Here is a 21,113-nt window from a genome sequence, read left to right as displayed (position 1 = left end):
TATGAGGAGAATAACTTAAAACAGGCCATTGGGTTTAGCTGCTTTCAGAGCCCAGAGGCCTCAGCATATCCTCAGCCCATGCTTTTTCACCACCAAAACCACACATTTAGGCTCTCCAAAGTCTAGCTCCCAGGGAACCCCACCTGGCAGGAAGAAGATAATTCCATTTCCTTCTAAAGCTCACATTTCAAGATTCCACCCTGCCCTAAATTATGCCTCTTTTCTGGATGACTGACATTGGGAATGTCTACTCCCTTCTGAGGATATACACCACAAATTAAAGGGCATGGCCTTTATCCTCCAGTGTATACTGAAGCTTGAAATGTACTTGGCATACTGTAAGCCTTGGAAAAATTGAATCACTCAAATCGCTTTTCTTCCCTGGTGTAGATGTTAAGTTTCACCAACATCTTTTGTTCCATGATGGAAATTAGCAATGTGTGCTCCTCTTGGCTTTGACCCTTTCTTCTGCATCTTCCTTTGTCTTAATTTTTAAAGTGCAGCAGCATGAGCACTTTAAAGTTTGGTGACAAAGAATTTTACTGGCTACATGAATATTTTGTGGTTAATCACTAGAACAAAGGAGAAACTCAAATATTTGTTTTGTTTATCCACAACATGTAGTAACAATTAACTGGAACTACCTGGAAACACACACAGAAACAGAGTGATCTTGCAGGGTGGTTAAAAACACGATCTGTGAGATCTGTGGGATCAGGCAGACCTGGGTTAGAATCCTGACTCTCATTTCTTAGCTTCAGTTCTTCAGCTTTGGACTCTTGAGCAAGGCACTTAACCACAGTGAGCCTCATTTCCCCATCTAAGACATGAAGATCATGATAGTATAACTTTATAAGGATAGCTTATAAAGGAGGGTTAAAGCATAGATAACACATGTAAAGCCTGGTACTTAGTAAGCATATCACCCCACAGGCTGAAATGCTGCATATCACCCCACAGGCTGAAATGCTGCATATCACCACTACTACATGGGCATTGTCTTTTTCTTTTCTTTTCTTTTCTTTTTTTTTTTTTTTTTTTTTTTTAGACAGAGTCTTGCTGGGTCACCAGGCTGGAGTGCAATGGTGCAGTCTTGGCTCAATGCAACCTCCACCTCCTGGGATCAAGTGATTCTTCCACCTCAGCCTCCCGAGTAGCTGGGACCACAGGCGCATGCCACCACGTCTGGCTAATTTTTTTGGTATTTTTAGTAAAGATAGGGTTTCACCATGTTGGCCAGGATGGTCTCGATATCTTGACCTTGTGATCCACCTGCCTTAGCCTCCCAAAGTGCTGGGATTACAGGCGTGAGCCACCGCAACCGGCCATTACATGGGCATTTTCAAACAATCTAAGAGGTACCCAAGAGTTGTCCATTTACCTTTATTCCTTTATTTAATCTTCCACATGTATTCTTAAGTATATAACTTCTATTACATAAAGAAGTAGTAAAGGCACAATGTTTACTTACAAGTTACATGTAGTTAATTAGCACTTTTGTAATTCAGAGAGATGAATGTCAACAATTTTAGAGGAGAGCTCATATGCATGGTCATAAGATTTTCACTGTTGCTGTGACTCTGCAGACAGTCATTTCAAAACAGGCCTCCCAACCAGTGGCATCAGAACCAGTGGCATCAGGGGAAGTATAAACAAGGAAATTACACATTATTGTGACCACACTCCCAGAAATTTTGACTCAAGTTTGAGATAGGGCTTACAAATCTTTATTTTTCCAAAGCTCCCTGGATGATCTATGTGTATAACAGGCTCTGAACCACCGATGCAGAGCACCATCATTTCTTGATTGGAATGGATGCCTGAGAATAGTAAAACAACGAAGTTAAAACATGCTGACTTTTTTTAGACCCTGAAATTACCGATTTGGTGATGGGTGTTAAAGTTGACAGTAAAAACCATTACTCCAGTGTGGTCACGGCTTGAGAGAGCCATCCGCTTTCCCCAGATCGTGGATGGCCTTGTTCTCCAGCAATTCCATCTTCTTCTCGCTTGGTCTCACTGCATTGTTCAGCATCGCTCTAACCACAGTCGCCACAGGCACAGAATGCCCACTAGCCCAAGATGCTGGTAAGGAGCCAAAGAACTTTCTAACGAACCATTCACCTGGGCGAGATTCTTGCCTATCACATAACAGAACTCTTTAAAAAAACAGAAAGAAAAGCAGAGGAAGAGGTGGTAAATTGCACTGAGACCTCAGTGGGCATTATGGACCACGCTGTATCCCCTCAGAATTCTAATGCTGAAGCCCGAACCCTAATGTGTCTATCTTTGAACATAAGGCATTAAGAGAAGTAATTAGGATTAAATGAGGTCTTAAGGATGGAACAGGACTAGTGGGATGGGACTGGGGTCCTTGTAAGAGGAAAAGACATCAAAGGTCTCTCTCTCTCTCTCTGCATACATAAAGAAGGCCATGTGAGGACACTACCAGAAGACCACCTATCTGCCAGCCAGGAAAAGAGCCTTCACCAGATATCAACCCTGAGGGCACCTTGATCTTGGACTTCCAATCTCCAGACCATGTGAAAATAAGTATCTGTTGTTTAAGCTACCCAATCTATGTGGTATTCTGTTATGGCAACTGGGGCAGATTAATACAGTAGATTTAAGGTTTTATTTGGCACATGAAGAGGATTTAAGAAGGCAGCAAATACTGTCCAGGAAGTTCCGGACTATTCTGAAGTGGGCCACCATCTACCCTTTCTTTCTAAGTAAAAAGGTGTGTCCTTCAGAGAAGCAATCCACCTCTAGCCAATGTTTTTCATATCTTAAGATATTTTAGCTGTCAGCCTTCTAGCATCTAGGGATTAACCAACAGTGGCATACTATCAGACAGTCTACATACTGTACTTACCCAGGCCGAAATACAGAGTAACGATCAAATTCTAATTCTTCAACCCTGGCTTCCACTTCTCCCTATTCAGAAAAAACACATTTTTAGTATTTAATCAAGACCAGCTCACCTGTGTGAAGTTTAAGAGAGAATAATTTGCGGTTTTGAAGATAATCTGCTTTTGCAGGTCTCAATACTCAAAATATCTAGAATTTTAGGTTCCAAGGAGTTTGGGATATTAAGGAAGAGATCATTGAATCTTGATATGTAGTAGTGCATTTAAAAGATCCACTAAATGACTGAATGGCTGCATAGTCAGTCCTCTCACTTTATTGATATTAAAACAGATTCAATTAGTACAATATATTAGTACAATCATAAAAGAAAATCCTCCCTTTAGACCAGAATTAGTGTTATATCCTAGCAGACATGAACCTTTTTTTGGTTTATAGGTAGTTCCAGTGGGTCAGAAAACCCATAGACCCACCATATTACTCACTTCTTAAACCCCACAAAATTTTAAGACAGACAGATTATGTCTAGATGATGCTTTAAATCTAATTTGTTAAAGCATGAATTTTCATGGCAGGCATCTCTGGAAACAAAATGCTTGAGGAGCTCAGACCACAGGCATGTTCAAAGGCCTGTGAACTACCAGTCACACAGTGATCCACTCCTCCTTCCCTGCCGGTGTGTACCACTCAATTGGCACATAACCTGTCACATCATAGACTCATATACCTATTTTAAAATATCTCTTTCTTCTTTAAAATTTTTTTATTTTTATTTTTTAAAATTTATTTATTTTTGTAACAGAATCTCACTCTGTCACCCAGGCTGGAGTGCAATGGTACCATCTTGGCTTACTGCAGCCTCGACCTCCTGGGTTCAAGCAATTCTCCTGCCTCAGCATCTTGAGTAGCTGGGATTACAGGTACCTGCCATCATGCCCAGCTAATTTTTGTATTTGTAGTAGTGATGAGGTTTCACCATGTTGGCCAGGCTGGTCTTGAACTCCTGATCTCAAGTGATCCAACCACCTGGGCCTCCCAAAATGCTGGGATTACAGGCATGAGCCCACCATGATCAGCCATTCTTTTTTAGAATAGATACAGAACTAAGCAACCTTCATCACAATCTAAGTTTTAAAATATTTCATCACCCTGAAAAATCCCATATCATTAGCAGTCACTCCCCATACGCTGCCCTCTGGGGACCTAATCAACCACTAGTCTACCTTCTATCTCTATAGATCTGCCTATTCTGGACATTTCATATGAATGGAATCATATAGTATGTGGCCTTTTGTGACTGGCCCCTTACACTTATTGTAACATTTTCAAGGTTCACCCATGTTGTAGTGTGTATCATTTCTTTTTATAGCTGAGTAACATTCACTGCATGACTATATCACATTTTATTCATCTATTCATCAGCCGATGGCCATCTAGGTTGTTCCCACTCTTTGGCCATTATACATAACGCTGCTATGAACAGTCATACACTACTTTTTATGTGGACACACATTTCTTAGCCTTTTAGAAGATGTGTTTAGTCTCTATTAGCAGTGTGCATAAAAGGGATACCGTAGCAGGCTGAGACTGCTATCCTTAGAAAGGCCTGTTGCAAGGTTGGCCCCTGGCCTGTGCTTGCAAACTTGGATTTTGGTTGTGTTTCCACCATTCCCTATCTGGTAAGGGTAACATACTATGCCTAAACTCTCTGTACAAACAATGTGGTTTATACTGAAAACTTGCTTTTCTTCTGGAGGGCTGCAATTTTGCTAGGCTGATGTGCCTGTGTAACAGGCTCCCATAAAAACCCTGCATTCCTAGGCTCAGCTGAGTTTCTCTGGCAGAAAACATTCACTGCTGGAGATATTAAGCACATCCCGTGCAAGCTCTATTGGAAGCGGCCTCTTGCAAGCTTGTACCTACTTTCTTCCAGACTTCACCCCACACACCTTTTCCCTTTGCTGATTTTGCTCTATATCCTTTCAATAATAAGTTGTAGCTGTGAGTATGACTATAGGCTGAGTCCTATGAAATCTTCCAGTGAATTCCCAAACTTGGGGGTTTTTGGGGATCCCCCAATACAGGCAGATTATAAACTCCTTGAGGTCAAGGATGATACCCAATAATAAAGTATCACATGTCTGGAAAGTGTACCTTCATCCTGAACGGATGAGGAAACCAAAGCTTATAAACCCTGCAAACTAAGGATAGGGCCCATCTAGTGCTCTGGGCTCCACATCCCAACACATCTCCCCACAGCATCAGCAGATGCCCATAAAGCACATGATTGATCCAGGCCCCCAGAGCTGGCCCACCGTGAGTGATTGCAACTGAAACTTCACTGAGTAGAATAAACGTTCCTAATGAATATTTATTGCTATGTAAATGCTAATTGTTATCATGAAGGAGCTAGACATAGGAACCCATAAAGAATGGTGCAAGGTTAAAGGTATTATGCCTGGGAAACATACAGTTAAGGAGGCCATAATCTCCAAATGTCTTAAAAACTTCAATGCAAAAGAAAGACTGGACTTGTTTTTTGTTATTTTAAAAGGCAGAACTGATAACAATTAGCATTTACTTAGCAATAAATTTCACTTCAAGGTGAAGACTTTTGGACAAGTGGATCTGACCAAAAATAGAAAAAGTTGGCTAATGAGATAGTAAACTCTTGTCGTGCTGAAGGTATTTAAGCAGAAGCGAGATGAACTTCTATAAAAGGACTTCACTTAGGAAAAGTCTATGGTTGAATGGCCTCTGTGGCTCTGCTTCTTGAACTGTGGGCACTTGGGGTACACTGGGAGGCACACAAACACAAAGCCTTGCCTTATCTTCTGGCAGCATCAACTTAACTCAAAGGTTAGTTAATAGAAACCTTTTAAATTAAAATAAACAGGGATATGTATAGTACTAAGAATAGCAAAATGTGCATACATTTTTGAAAGATAAAATAAGCCTTTTAATAAAGTTGAGGCCAGGCACAGTGGCTCATGCCTGTAATCCCAACACTTTGGGAGGCTGAGATGGGTGGATTGCTTGAACTCGAGTTTGACAACAGCCTAGCAATATGGCGAAACCCCATCTCTACCAAAAATACAAAAATCAGCCAGACATGGTGGCTTGTGCCTGTAGTCCCAGCTACTTGGGGGTTTGAGATGGGAGGATCACTTGATCCTCCGGAAGGCAGAGGTTGCAGTAAGTCAAGATCACGCCATTAAACTCCAGCTTGGGAACCTGTCTCAAAAAAAAAAAACAAGAGAAAAGAAAAAGTTGAGCTTGTAACCAGAATATTGCTTTGGAATAGATGTCTTCAAATCTCCAGACAAATAAAAGCTCTTCTTTCCTCTCAGCTGTGAGGGAAACTGATGGAAAAGTTTAAGAATCACTGCCTCCAAGTCTCTTCCAATGCTAAGTTGCCATCCTGACAGTCAAGGCCGGAGATGCCATATCTCATTCCATTTGTTGCTGGATAATTAATAGAGAGGAAGACATTGGAAATTGTCTTTCAAATTATTCCTGTTTACTAAATATATTCCTGCAGTCCCATAGCCATAAAAATGCATAATATAATGTATTTGTTGCTTTTTGTATTATATAGTATTTTGTATTCTTTAGTACCGCCAAATAGCTAGAGTTCTTTAAAGTGTATGAAAGACAGAAACATGCACAAACCTTAACTTGTAGATATAAAAAACTGCTTGACTTATCAGCTCCTTTAGAGGACAGCAAGTTGAAATGTTTGCACCCTCCAGCTTTTGCCAGCTCTGCAGACCTCAGCACATAATCTCTGTCAACCCGAACAAATCCCTCCTGAGGGGGAAAAGGATGTGAGTTATTTCCAAAAAGCAGCAAGTTCATCTTAAAGATTACTACTTGGCTTGGGTAGTAGGCTGGGAGGCCTGGAGAGATGGAGATCTAAATAAAATGCGTCCAAGCAATACATGAAACTCGGGCCTAGACCTTGGGAAAGGCTCCAGGTCTGGTCCTCAGAATAGACATACCAGCTTTAGCAGCAAGGCTGGACTGCAATAAAGAAACAAGGACGATGACATTGAAACACAGACACCAAACCAAACTGCAAAGAACTAAGGGAACAATAAGATCAGGCTGAGAAATTATTTTTAAGCCACACATTTTTTTCTTTGTCTTAATAACTTTACAACTTACACTCTTCTAAGTTTTCTCTTTCTTTTTTGTTCTGTGTTGATTCTCAGATGGTAGGGTCTCTGAGTATGGGTGAGGATACTTCCCAGGCACTAAGAGAACAAAGTCTATTTAATTCCCAATTTTTCTGTACCTCACACATTAGTAAGGAATGCATCCTTAAATTTTTTTATTAGTGGGTCTATAATCAAAAATGTTTGGAGACACCCAGTCTAGATTCAATCCAGTGAAGGGTAGTGGCTAGGTCTTTTTTCTTAATTCATCTCTGAGCATCAGCACATGTCTGGCATATGGTAAATGCTCCAAAAATGAATGAACAAAAATCCAATGAAAGCAGAGAAAAGGCAAATCCAGTTTGAAAAAAAACAGAACTAAGTGGCAATAAAAGGAGAGGGGTAGAGAATGACATAAATAACAGAATATTGACTCATTTCCAGGGCCTAAATGAAAGACATGCACCTTTACCCAGAAAAGGGAATTCCATGGAGTAACAGTCTCTTGACACCACCATAAATTCTGGCATCCTCAAACCCAAGACAGCTGAAGAGAAGTCTAGTCTATTGAAGCTGAACTTCATAGGTAGTCACAATCATAGAATCAGATCTTAGAGTAGTAGGAATTCCAAATCTTAAGACTGGATTACTGCCCAAATAATTATTTTTTTTCTTTTTTTTGAGACAAAGTCCTGCTCTGTCATGCAGGCTGGAGTGCAGTAATGTGATATCCACTCACCACAGCCTCTGCTTCCTGGGTTCAAGCAATTCTCCTGCAAGCGATTCTCCTGCCTCAGCCTCCTGAGTAGATGGGATTATAAGCATGCAAAACCAGGCCCAGTTAATTTTTCTATTTTAGTAGAGGCAGGATTTCACCATATTAGCCAGGCTGGCCTTGAACTCCTGACCTCAGGTGATCTGCATGCCTCAGCCTTCCGAAGTGCTGGGATTACAGGTGTGAGCCACCCATGCCGGGCCTGATTTTTTATTTGAAAATTTGCTCTGTAGTAGTAACTGATTCTAAATGTTCTATTTGGTATGGTGATATGTATCTTTCATGGAATGTTAGAAGGGACCTTAGGAAATATCACATCCAGTCCCCTCATGATGTAGATGGGAACCAAGGTCCAGTGGTCGGGCTGCCAGCTGGGAAGTGGGAGAGCTGACAGCAGAGTGCAGTATCTGGACTCTGAGCAGTGCTCTTTTCCCTGTATCCATGTTCCTTCTTATCCCCTACTCTCTCTCGCTGAGGAAAATGACTAATCCGTAATTAGGGTAGGGAGAATAATGGCCCCTCAAAGATGCTCACGTCCTAATCTTTGTGAGTATGTTAGATTCCATGACAATGGGGAATTCCATCATAGATGTCATTTAGGCAGAAGCAAGATGAATCATGCTAAACGAACAACAACAACAAAAAAAACTGAATTTATTTCACTAGTCAACTGTGCAATTTTGTTGTGAGTAACAAACCCGTTATTAAAATCAGAGTTCTAGTGAACCAGCATGAGGGGAAGAAATAGATGTGGAAGAGAAATTCAGTGTTTTTGAAATTTAGCATTTAGAATTAGGGTGCTAATCAGCTGACCCTGAAATAGAGAGGTTAGTCTGAATTATTCACGTGGGCCCAGTGTAATCACAAGTGTCCTTGAAAGTAAAAGAGGGACACAGAAGAGGAGGTTAGAGTGATGCAACATAAGAAGGGCTTGGCTACCACATTGCTGGCGTTGAGGATGGGAGGGGGACCACAGGCCAAGGCTTCTAGAAGCTGAAAAAGGTATGGAAATGGTTTTTCCCCTACAGCCTCCCAGAAGGGAATGCAGCTCTGTCAACACCTTGATTTTACCTCAGGGAAACCCATGTCAGACTTCTAAGATGATAAATTTGTGTTGTCTTAAGCTGCTAAATTTGAGGAATTTCTTAAAGCAGCAATAGAAACTAATACAGAATTCAGTTTTAAAACAATAGGCCCATGCGGATTTTCTAACTTTGTATGGAAGTATATCATAAAAGTAAACATAAGTATAGAGCTCAAAAAATTTTCATAAACTGAACATGCTCTGCCACCAATTCCTAGATCAAGAAATAGAACATTACCATTGCCTAAAAGCCTTCCTCATCCTCCTTTCCCATCACTCACAAGTCCATTTTTAACTATATCCACCACCTGGAGGACACTGTTGTTTTTCTGCCTTACTTTTTCTACCTTAGTTTATGGGTAATATTAACTTACCTTTTTACCCATGAGTCGTCACCATCTCCTTTTGTGTTGTATACTTTGACACTGAATTCTAAACAACAGACTTGCCAAGCTGTCTACATACAGACTCAAATTCATGCTACTGCTTTTAAAATCAGTGTAAAGCAAACCAATTTTAATACTCAGCACATCCTGAGAGAGGTGATTATCCTCAGAGCCATTCTCCAGATTGAGACTTTAAATGTGCTGAAAGTGTGCCAAGAAACAGCCCAAAACTACATAGAAAAATTCTAAAACACTAAATTTTTCTTTCACATCTATATCTTCCCCTCATGCCAGTTCACCAGAACTCTGAATTTAATGACAGGTTATTCACAACAAAATGACACAGCTGACTAGTCAAAGACATTGTTTTAGCACGATTGATGGGAAGGATTAGTATAGTTGTCTCTGTCAAAATACTTTTTCTTTCATCTGCTTCTTTAAAAATAAGGGAAAGATTCAGCCAATCACAAGTCTCTGAACCGACGCTGTCTCTCTCACTTAATCCAGAGCCGGTGAAAGGATAATTTGATTAACTGAGACCCTAATTTATTTAGCTTTAGTTATGGATCAACTTCTCCTTAATAGAGTGCTGTCGTCTTCAATTGTTTGATGAAAATTAAAGTGACATAAATACCATGGGACTTTTTCAATCTGATTAGTCAGCTAAGGCACATCAATACCACCCCAGCCATCAGACTCTGGCGTCCTTCCTTTCAACAGCCTCACTAACAACTGACAACCACTCCTTGAAGGACGAGCACCCACGCTGCCGCAGAGACCCCCACACTTAGCCCATCATGCCCGCTCAATGGGGCCTGTTGACAGGGTGCCCATACCTTTCTCCATTGCTGTTCTCTGGACAAAGCTAAATATTGTTTTATTAGCAATCAATGGCTGTTAATCCAAAACGATTTCACAAATCCTCTGAGCCTTCAAGCTGCTTATAAATAACGCGTTTTTCCAAGCCCACTAAATTTTGAATTTCACTTCCGTCACCCTGATGGCGTGGCCTTTTAGTTGGTGAATGAAACTCAAAGGCAAAAGGGTCAACAACTTTCAAAGACTTAAAAATCAAAATGAAGCATGGGTCCTTGGTGACTGGCTAGGAGATATCAACACACACCAATTTTCTTTAGAGTGAGGAACATTCTATTTACAGATGAAAGGAGCAATCTTTAAAATCTTATTCATACCCTTTATTGTTCTCCAATAGCTCGACTAAAAAACAACAGAAAAACTAAAACAAGCTACTTCATATCTCAGAAACACAATTTTTCGAAGAACCGTACTTAGTTTCCCTAACCAGGTGGCAAGAGAAAAGACAGACATTTCTTCTGAGAGTATTAAGTCCATATGTCATCGTGTCTTCACAAGCCAGTGTGTCTTACTCTAAGCTAGGAACCCAAGTCCCTTCTAGAAAAAGGAATTAATTAAATAAGTTCCCACTATAAAGTCCTTCCCCAGCACCCTCTCAAAAAGAATAAACACAGTATACCACACTCAGTAGAAATATCCTCATAGGCTCCACAAACATCAAAGGCAACAAATTCTCCAACTACTCTTAAGTCTTACTAAAATCCAAAGCTACTAAATATTTCTTCTAATCTTCCTTACCAGTGCCTGAAAACTAGAAGCAACACTCTGGCTTAAGAACAACTCGTCCTAACAAGGTATAGTATTTCAGTGCTGATTGGTAACACAAGTAAGCACATCTAAACGACTCAAGAAGGTCATGGGGCCAGGTACGATGGTCTGTGGTTCCAGCTACTCAGGAGGCTGAGGCAGGAAGATTGCTGGATCCCAGGAATTTGAGTCTAGCCTTTGCAATACAGTGAGACCCTGTCTCTAAAAAATTAATTAATTAATTTACTAAAAAAGTAAATCATGGGGATCTTTTTCCAAGAAGGTACGTCTATCATTCTGTCTCACTTTTGTCCCACTTGGCCATATTTCTGCTTCAGGTTCTTTCTCCTTCACTTCCTTTTCAATCCAACCTATAAATCAGACCAGAAAACAAAGATGCTGATGGACACCAAGTGGTATAATCTGAGGCACCTTTTGTTTGTGTCCTCGAGGGCCTCTCTATATTTGATGTTCAATGGTAGGAGAAAGATCTTGGTTAGGGAAAGAACTCTGGATAGATAAATGAAATAAAGCAGATTCTGAGGATTCCTTGGTCAATCTATATGTTCTCAAAAAAAGTTTTCCATTTGGGGCATTCTTCTCTGTTTCATAGAGTCAAAGAATTATGCAGGCCAGTGTGGTGGCTCATGGTAATCCCAGCATTTTGGGAGGCTGAGGCAAGCAGATCACTTGAGCTCAGGAGTTCAAGACCAATCTGGGAAGCATAGTGAAACCCTGTCTTTACAAAAGTATACAAAAATTAGCCAGCAGTGGTGGCCTGTGCCTGTGGTCACAGCTACTTGGCAGGCTAAAGTAGGAGGATTGCTTGAGCTGGGTAGGTCGAGGCTGCAGTGACCAAAATCGCACTGCTGCAGTGAGCTGAAATCACACCACTGCACTCCAGCCTGGGTGAAAGAATGAGACTCTGTCTCTAAGAATTTTGCAGTAGGAAGGCGGGTTCACTGGTCATGTCCCTCTGACAGACAAGGAGGCAGTGGCCTCCAAAAGCTAACCAGCAAACTCCAGGCTCCACAGCTACTTGGCATCCAAACAGGGCTTGTGATCTGGGTCCCTTGAACCAGCTAGGACCTCGCCACTTCACAAGCCCCCTCCTAGACATCAAATAAAACAACAGAGATTAGAACAAGGGTGGGCAAACTTTTCCTGTAAAGGATCAGACAGTAACTATGTTTAGCTTTGCAGGCCTCCATTCCAACGATATAGCTCTACCATTATATTAATAGCACAAAAGCAGCCACTGATAATACATAAAGTAATGAGCAGGGCTGTGTCCCAACACCACTTTATGTATAAAGACTAAAATGTGAAGTGTTTACATGTTCACGTGGTATGACATTATTCTTTCGAATTTTTTAACCATTTAAAAATATAAAGGCATTCTTAGCTCACAGGCTGTACAAAAGCAGGTGGCAGGCTCTATCTGGCCCACAGGCTATAGTGCAAACCTCTGAATTAGAAGAGTAGATCATTAGAATCAGAAGCTATGAGATTCTAAGGAAGCCTAATAAATGTTACAGTGGCCACATTAATCACATTAATGACATCATCTACTCAACAGAATCCAGGAATCTGGACTTCTGGAGCCTACTACCAGGTGAGGATACAAATGGAAAGATGAAACCACATCGAACCACCTTGAATTTACTAATCAAATCCTTCTCTTGATACAAATAAGGGGAAATGAACTATTCTCACCGGCATCTTTAAGTTTTTATGCTCCACTCCAGGACAATACCGATCTGGTTTTTGAAGGCTATTTCAATCTTCACTAGCAACAAGTTATTCACTAAAGCAAGGTGAAGGTTATCTAGGACACAGTACCCAGAAAACCAGCAAGTGAGGATAATTAATACACCCCAATGCCTCTTGAAAGCAGGTTCAACAAGAAGGACAGAGTTGACTACAACAGGATCTCCCAAGGAGCCTATTAAAAATACAGATTCCAAGCTTCCAACTTCAGAGATTCTGATCCAGTAGATCTGAATCAGGGCCAAGTCAGGGAGCCAGTACATTGATTCAACAACTATGTTCTGTGAATGTGAAAAGAAAGATTGGCATTTACAGAGCTACTGCTAAAGGAAATAGTCTTCCAAACAGCTGAAGAAGGCTAATAAACCTTTCCCTAGCACCAGTGTCAATAGAAACCTGAGTAGACCAAATTTTGTGGATTGGATTATATCCCCACAAAACGTATATGTTGAACTCCTAACACCCAGGACCTCAGAATATGACCTTATTTAGAAATAAGTTCACTGCAGATGTAATTAGTTAAGATCAGATCATACTAAATAGGGTGGTCCCTAATCCATTATGACTAGTGTTCTTATAAAAAGGGGAAATGTGGACATAGATGGGGTATTCAGTGAAAACACCACATAAAGAGACACAGAGAGAAGGCTGCCATCTATAAGTCAAAGAGAGAGCCTTGAACCTCACAGGGTTCAGCCTCGGAGCACTGACAAACCTGCTGAGACTTGGATCTCAAACTTCTACTCTCCAGAACTATGACTCAATACATTTCTGTTGTTTAAGCCACCCAGGTTATGGCAGCCCTAGCAAACTAATACACTCAACATCATAGGGAAATAACCCAGCTACTCAGAGGATCTCAAAACTGAGACAGAAACTCTGAATTTCTCAAAGTTTCTCTACTGGAAACCCAGATGGCTAAGGCAATATATGGGGTGTTCCAGTTACAAAATCCCCAGTAAAGTGTACTACGTTTGCCACTAGCTTTGTAGTACTCATCCGAGAAACCACTCAGTGAACTCTTTTCTACAGAGAGGACTGCTGACCCTGAACACCAGCTGGGATAAACTTGGAAATCCACAACCCCCACTTAAAACACTATTGTTACTTAGCCACTTATCAACTGTCACCTCTTTCATACTGGCTAAAGTTATCACAACCTCCCAACTTTATATTGTACCCACTCCAAATTAGTTTAAAATTTTAAAAAAGCCCTGAAAAACAAACAAAACTCTTTTCTGGTATAAGTGTCAGCTTGCTTTCCACCACTAACCTCTTAAATCATTTAAGTACTAATTCATTTCTAAGTTAGGTAAATAGTCTAGGCTCATTAGTCTATTCTTGCTTACTAGTTAATTACTTTTATCTTTCCAAATTGATTTTAAAGGAGAACAAAAGGTATTGAGTAGCCTGAGAGGTAGAGAACCAACCCTATTAAAAAAGAAAATTCTGGACAGTGAAGACACACAATTCCTCTGATTAAAATTGCATTATCCAATTTGAACACAAAAAGCAGTTTAGACTTTTCCCTGGCACACTCTATAATGAGATTTGCCTTATGTCATGAAAATCAGCCCTTCTATGCCTAATGCAGCGTTTTGTTTTGCTGACTCACCACCACACCAGGTTGGCACTTGAGACAAACCTGCAGTGTCCTGGAACAAAAGTTTTTCAATGCTTTTGGAGGGCACACCACTTGTGACTATGCCTGGGACAGAAAAGACTGTTAGGCAGGAGAATGACCCTTTCTAGGAGAGATAATGTGCCAATTCCTGGGAGAGTCAAACTTCCCTATAATCCACAGTTCCCATCACAGAGCTCAAATCCCAGCTGTGTTCCAGGGTAGAGATGCAGAACCACAGAAGATACGGAAATACATCTTGATTGAAAGCATACAGAGAATTATGATTTGCATCACAAGGAGGCCCAGAGAAATACATCTGAATCTAACTACTCGGTTGGTATAAATGAATAATTCTTCACTATATGCTCCCTTAATAATTCAGGTGAAAGGGCCTGGCTTATAAACCTAAAGAGAGTTCCCATGACAGAGTCGTGTGTGTGTGTGTGTGTGTGTGTGTGTGTGTATAATTTATACATTTATATATGCTATACATATATACTATTGTATATTAAATATATATATTTTGTTTTTTTAATAAATATTTTGCTGGGATCACAGGTATGAGCCACTGTGCCCGGGCTAACCAACTTTATTTATTTACTTTTTTCACTTTCTTCTGTTTTATGTATTCATTATTGTATATTTTTTATTTTACTTTAAGTTCTGGGATATATGTGCAGAACGTGCAGGTCTGTTCAGCTCCAGCAAGTAAATTCTGCCAGAGCGATAAACTAAAGTCAAGGAATAAATTAAATAAGAGGTACCTGCATTAACATTTGACCAGAATCCATGTAGTAAACTCTGACTTCTAACTATGTAGTAAACTATGACTTCTGGACAGGAGCTGACTCAATTTAGAACACTATTAAAAAGAAAATAAAATGTGTGTTAAAAGAGTTTTGCGTCAGTAAAGACTGAATCATCACTGGGGTTGAATCATTGCTGAGGGCTGAGTCATCGCTGGAGGCTGGTTGAATCGTGCCTGTGTTTTGATGTTCTATCACAGAAGTTTAAAGCTTGACATGAATAGGTTAAAGCAAATCGCTCAAGTGAGAGAGAACATTTCAAATTTAAAACATTTATTAAGAGAAAAAAAAAGCTGACTGTTAATAGCATAAACCAATTAGTTTTACTCAGACATCGTGGTTTGCCTTACTCAGGGGATGTAGTGATAGCGATATTCATAATAGGCAAAATCCTGTAAATATTTACAGTGTTTTCAACACAGGGGCCTGAACTCAAGGATTACTTTGAAAGATGAACTTAACAGCACTATTGAAGGATAGCAAAGGTTAGTGCAGCATACAGAATTTTAAACAATAAGGGCTTATTCACATTTAAGCATTGCAACAGGCCCAAAGAAAAAGAATGAGCGAGAAAAGAATCCTTGACATTACTGGCCAGCAAAAAGGGAAAAGAGCAAATGCCTTCCTTACCGCCCCAGCTTTCGCTCTGGTGGTACCCAGGCAACAGAATCCGACATCATGACCTTGAAAGGCAGAAGCGTAGTCATTCAGCTTTTCAAAGTCCACCACTTCTTGATTCTAGGCAAGGACACAGTTATATGTAGTTTCATGTTACTTAAACAACAGACCAAAAACTCCCTCTAGATTTAAAGACTAAGTTACAGAACATTACTGATAGGCCTGTCCACTTAACATCATCAAATTGTACAAATTCCTTTCTCCAACCAAAAAACAATGAACCTCAATTGAAAATCAACAATACACACATATGTCCACAGTCCATATAACTCATATAACTGGACTAGGGGTGGTCCAGATTTCTGAAGCCAGGTTCAATTAAAACCTCTTTCTGGAAAAATAAAAGATCTGTGTGTAGCTTACCAGGAAGGAGACCACTGAGGTATGATGTGAGGGCAAGGGACAGTGTCTGGCATCTTAAAGAAGACCTGGCTTCAAATCTTGGGCTTGCTACTCACTAGACATATAATTGTGGGAAGTTATTCATCATACACTACAGCTTTTTTTTTTTTCAGCTGTAAAATGTGGGTGATAATCTTTCCTTCAGTCCAATCCATGAACCATTTGCATTATAATTAGTAAGGGAGTGCTTAATAGAAAGGCATATTCCTACATCCCACACCAATAGTTCTGAATCAGTCTGCTTTTTTTTTTTTTTTTTTTTTTAGGTTTAAGCAGCAGGCATTTCTTCTTCATAGTTCTGGAGAATGGGAAGTCCACGATCAAGGTGCTGGCAGATTCAGTGTCTGGTGAGGGCCTACTTCCTCGGTTAGCAAGTGATTATCTTTTTTTTTTTTTTGAGTCTGCATTTTTAACAAGCACCCACCTTAATTCTCATGCACACAGAAGATTAAGAACTTCCACCTAACCTTATAAGTTTGCTGTATAACTTAAAAAAGAAAGCATGATAAATTTCTATCATCCAGGAATTCAGAAAAAATGTTAGTTTCCATCCTTACCATCAACTCTGAAAATAATTTTTTTGACCCTGCATACATGAAAGAAAAATAGAGTTTCACAAAGTACCTAGTCAAAAGATGTGCCACCAAAACTGGACACTCAAAGCACGGATTTCAATTTGTTTCTTTCTTTTTTTTGAGATGGAGTCCCGCTCTATCACCTAGGCTGGAGTGCAGTGGCACAATTTCTGCTCACTGCAACCTCCATCTCTTGGGTCAAATGATTCTCGAGCCTCAGCCTCCTGAGTAACTGAGATTACAGGCACATGCCATCATGCCCGGCTAATTTTTTGTATTTTGAGTAGAGACGGGGTTTCACCATGTTTGCCAGGATGGTCTTGAACTCTTGACCTTGAGAAAGCCGTCTGCCTCAGGCCTCCCAAAGTGCTGGGATTACTAGCATGAACCACAGCGCCCAGCCTTCAATTTCAGTTTCTAATTATTCTGAATATCTGACACAAACAATGAAGCTGGTAAGAACACATTACCTGCCTCAGCCTGATCAAAGATGTCTGTTTTAAATAGACAAGTCCTGATGGACCAAAGGCATTCACACCTCAACACAGACCTGTGAGAATTAAGAACATTTATTTGCAAGATGGCTTGTTATTTGAAATGTTCTTCCTATGAAACCTGTGGGGCCAAATTCTGTAGCTGTAGTATCTTGGGATCACACTATATTAATTTCTTGCAGTTCACAGATAATTCCCTTTAATTAAAGAACAGAATCTCCAAGAAACTCAGGCTTCTGATATTTAGGGAGTCATGACCATACAGAAGTCTGGTATATCATTTCTATAATCACGAAAGTGTAACTTGAGCTGGACGCAGTGGCTCATGCCTGTAATCTCAGCACTTTGGGAGGCTGAAGCAAGAGCATCATCTGAGCTCAGGAGTTTGAGACCAAGCTGGCAAACATGGTGAACTCTTGTCTTTTCTAAAAATACAAAAATTAGCTGGGCGCGGTGGCGCATGCATGCCTGCAGTCCAGCTACCGGGAAGCTGAGGCAGGAGAATCACTTGAACCTGAAAGGCAGAGGTTGCAGTGAGCCGAGATCATGCCACTACACTCCAGCCTGGGGAACAGAGCAAGACTCCATCTCACACACACACACACACACACACACACACACACACACACACAAAGTGTAACTTTGAGTGAAGGGTATATTCCATTTCCAGACACAAGCCTGGGAAGTCAGGCAGGGCAAGGTTATTCTTATAAGTAAATAACCCCACCTTTCACTGCCACAGACTTTTCTCACTCTGCAAAGCAGTTTCAGAATTCCTGACATTCGTGTGAAGTGCACAGGTTGACAAAATCAGCAAAGTGGCTGAGAAAATTGTCAGGGCTGCCTCTAGAAGCCAGCTTGTAGGACCCTGAAAACAGTGTTCTCTCTCAGCAGCCCCCACCCACATTACAACCCAGACCCAGCTCTATAGGGCTGCAGATGGCGAGAAGGGCTTTGCCCGAGGCCACACAATGAGAGGGAGCAGGGCACACCTGGGCTACAATCCAGGAGTCGGACTTCCGGGGGGGACTCTCACAGACCACTCTCGGCCAAGTTTTGACGGCCTCTCGCTACCCTCACCACTGGCAGAGCAGTGTTCAGCTTTTAGGCATGTAATATGTTCACCTCGCAGAATCACTGGGGGGCCATTTGAGTCCCAGCTCAAATACCCACCACATTTTTATAAGCTTCCTCCTCGAAGGTGAGCTTCCTCCTGCCAATGAGCGTGACTTTGGCGAACAGGGCCTGCTCCAGGATTTCCTTTAAGAGCACTCTGCCGGTTTCTCCGCTGGCGCCCAAAATAAAGACGGATTTATTCTGCATCCTGAAGTCTTCCCGAAGCTTCGACAGTGCTTCTGTTTCCGCCATGCTGGGGAAATAACATGGACAGTTGCCGGTCTTAGGGTGTCAGGGGACTGCCGGTCCTTCCCCGAGGAACAAGGGCTGTTTATCTGTTCGGGAGAAGGATATTGTTATTCTCCGCAGCCCCGGCCCAGGGGAAAGTGCTGAGAGTCACGTGCAGGGCGCGGCTGCTGGGCCATCCCCGCACCTGAGCCAGCCCGCCCATCCGGAGGGGCCCGAGCTGGAGGGTGCGCCCAGGTGCCACAAGCTACGGGCACCACAGGGCATCCGCCACGGTATCCCCGGCCCAGCCACGAGTCCGGGCCCAGCTCGGTCCCTGACGCGGAGGGCTTACCTAGGGCCAGCCCCCGGCCCCGGGTCCTCACGCCGCAGCAGGAGCAGGGCGGCCACCAGCGCAGCTGCCGCCGCCGCCGCCGCCGCCGCCGCAGGCCCGGCCATCAGAGCATCCCACCTTCCCCGGTCGACCCCGGGGGCTGGAGGGGGCGGGGCCAGCGCCTACCGGGCTCGGTCTTCCGGGTGGCCTCGCGGCGACGCTGCCTCGCCCCGCCCACAGGGGCGGGACCTGGGGACGAAGTCCCGGGACTCGTGCCGGGCGTGGGGAAGGTGACCGCGAGAGCACGTGTGCAGAGCCGAGACCTTTCCTAAGTCAGAATCTGCAGGACCCTCTCCCCGCGTTTTCCGTCACCTGCTGGGCTCAGCTCACCCAGGCCCCAGCTAATAGACTTCCCAGACTTGATCTTCAACGGCCCCCCAGGAATGTCAAGTGTATATTGGCCATCACCTCAAATTAACCGTATCAAAAACTTAACCCTGCCCACCAAACCACGCCAACCACCCCAAACAGGAATAAAACAAACCTATTCCTAGCCTCTCCTAGGTGTCACTGTCCACACACACACACACACACCTTCCACCCTGTCAAGTCAGAAATCAGACTATCTCCTCTGACTTTTTTTTTCTAGCCTTTCCACACTACAGATTCATCAAGTCCTGTTACCCCATCTACCTTACAAATATTTCTCCCAGGTAATTCAAGCTCTCATCATATCTCCACAGTATAACTGGTCTCCCTGCCCAAAAACTGGCCTACTTTGGTCTCCTAGATGGTTGAAACCCTGGTGACCTTCCACACCGTGATTCAGGCTTCAAAGCCCAGATCAGTGGTTTGGAACATAGCTATCTATACTGGGCCTATCCTGGGTGTTGGAAGTCCTGAACAGAGGTTAGAATGACAAGCAGAAATCTGAAAATTTCAGAGTGTTCAGGTTGTGTTGGGAACATTGGTCATCTGGGGGCCCCATCTCCCATCTAGAAGCCAATGAAACACATCCCCTCTTCCATCTCCTTGGTAGTCATTATATGTAGGCTTTACCTAGGCTCAGTCAACCAGAGGCTCCCACATAAGTTTTTCAGGTTTGGAGGAGTAATGAAAAGATGCAGTAAAGGCCTGAGATAGATGTGGGTTGGGTGGGACAAGGGTGTAAGGTGATGGCGTCATATGATCCACCAGCCATCTGATGGTCTGATCTTGTCTGGTTTTCCTTCCTTAATTCCTGCCTATTTTCAGAGACGGTTGTGAATATACAGAGTATTCACAGTAGTACTTCCTGTTAGTCTTCTGATAAATTCCTGTACAGTATAAGTTTACCAGATATATTCTGTTGTTTGTAATAAAAAAGCTTCATTGATACAGAGCAGTGTGGTTCATTCCCCACCGGCCTATCTCAGTCCCTGGGCTCTTCCCTTTGAGTTCCTAAAGCTTTTCTATGAGAATGCAATGTTAAACCTTGACAGCAAACATTGTCCTAGAAATTCATTTATCAGATCTGTCACATAATTATTCACTGTACCCTAGTGTCTGTTCTCTCCCTTTGTTGAAAATTGTGGCATAAATAATATACAATAAAATGTATCGATCCTAAAGATTCTGTTCCATGATTTTATAAAATTGTATATAACCTTAGGTAGCCACCACCAAAAACAAGATATAGAGCATGTCTGCCATCCTTGAAAGTGCCTTTATTCCTTTCTTGGCAATCCCTCCCACCCCAGAGGCAACCACTTTCTGGTCACTATCAACATAGATTAGTTCTAGAATTTTATTTAAGAATACAGCATGTACTCTTTCGTGTCCCAGGTTTTTCGCTTAACACATATTTTAAGATATTTATTTGTTTGTAGGGTTGCATTATGATTTCTGTGGGCCCTAAGCACTTCATGAGCCCCTTCATTTTATACACACATGCACACACACACACACACACCACATTTATAGAATCAAAAATTATGTCTATGCCTATATTCATCTATAAAGATGAATCTGACAATATAATAAAACATTTTCCTCCACCTAAATGTTTATTTTCACAGGCCCCAGAATCATGCCTACTGTGCCAAATGAGTAAATCAGCCTTGGTTGTTTCATGTATCAGGTATTCATTCTTTTTATTATTGCATAGCCTTCCAGTATTCCAGTATGAATATCCCACAACATGTTTAAACATTCTCC

At 41.9% G+C, this 21,113-nt stretch overlaps 1 protein-coding gene across 4 annotated transcripts; it reads right to left on the bottom strand.

Annotated features, from left to right (window-relative positions):
- Positions 1-1,369: 1,369 nt before the first annotated feature.
- Positions 1,370-19,151, bottom strand: HTATIP2 (HIV-1 Tat interactive protein 2). 4 transcript variants are annotated; one of them, XM_010352108.3, is made up of 7 exons: positions 18,939-19,096; positions 18,416-18,611; positions 15,724-15,831; positions 6,541-6,678; positions 2,876-2,937; positions 1,924-2,159; positions 1,370-1,820 (listed from the first exon to the last, which is right to left on the bottom strand). In XM_010352108.3, the coding sequence occupies exons 1-6, from the start codon at positions 19,040-19,042 to the stop codon at positions 1,934-1,936; spliced, it is 834 nt and encodes a 277-aa protein (XP_010350410.1). In that variant the 5' UTR covers positions 19,043-19,096; the 3' UTR covers positions 1,370-1,820; positions 1,924-1,933. The 4 variants fall into 4 exon arrangements, with proteins under 4 accessions (XP_010350410.1, XP_010350519.1, XP_003919965.1 ...); XM_010352217.3 differs by lacking the exon at positions 18,939-19,096 and adding an exon at positions 19,104-19,151 and having other exon boundaries at positions 1,370-2,159; positions 18,416-18,693; XM_003919916.4 differs by lacking the exon at positions 18,939-19,096 and adding an exon at positions 19,104-19,140 and having other exon boundaries at positions 1,370-2,159.
- Between the last annotated feature and the right edge of the window lie 1,962 nt (positions 19,152-21,113).

This window comes from Saimiri boliviensis, chromosome 6, assembly GCF_048565385.1.
Source record: "Saimiri boliviensis isolate mSaiBol1 chromosome 6, mSaiBol1.pri, whole genome shotgun sequence".
Lineage (NCBI taxonomy): Eukaryota > Metazoa > Chordata > Mammalia > Primates > Cebidae > Saimiri > Saimiri boliviensis.
The sequence above is the reverse complement of the archived record's forward strand: the minus strand, read 5'-3'. Positions and strand labels throughout refer to the sequence as shown.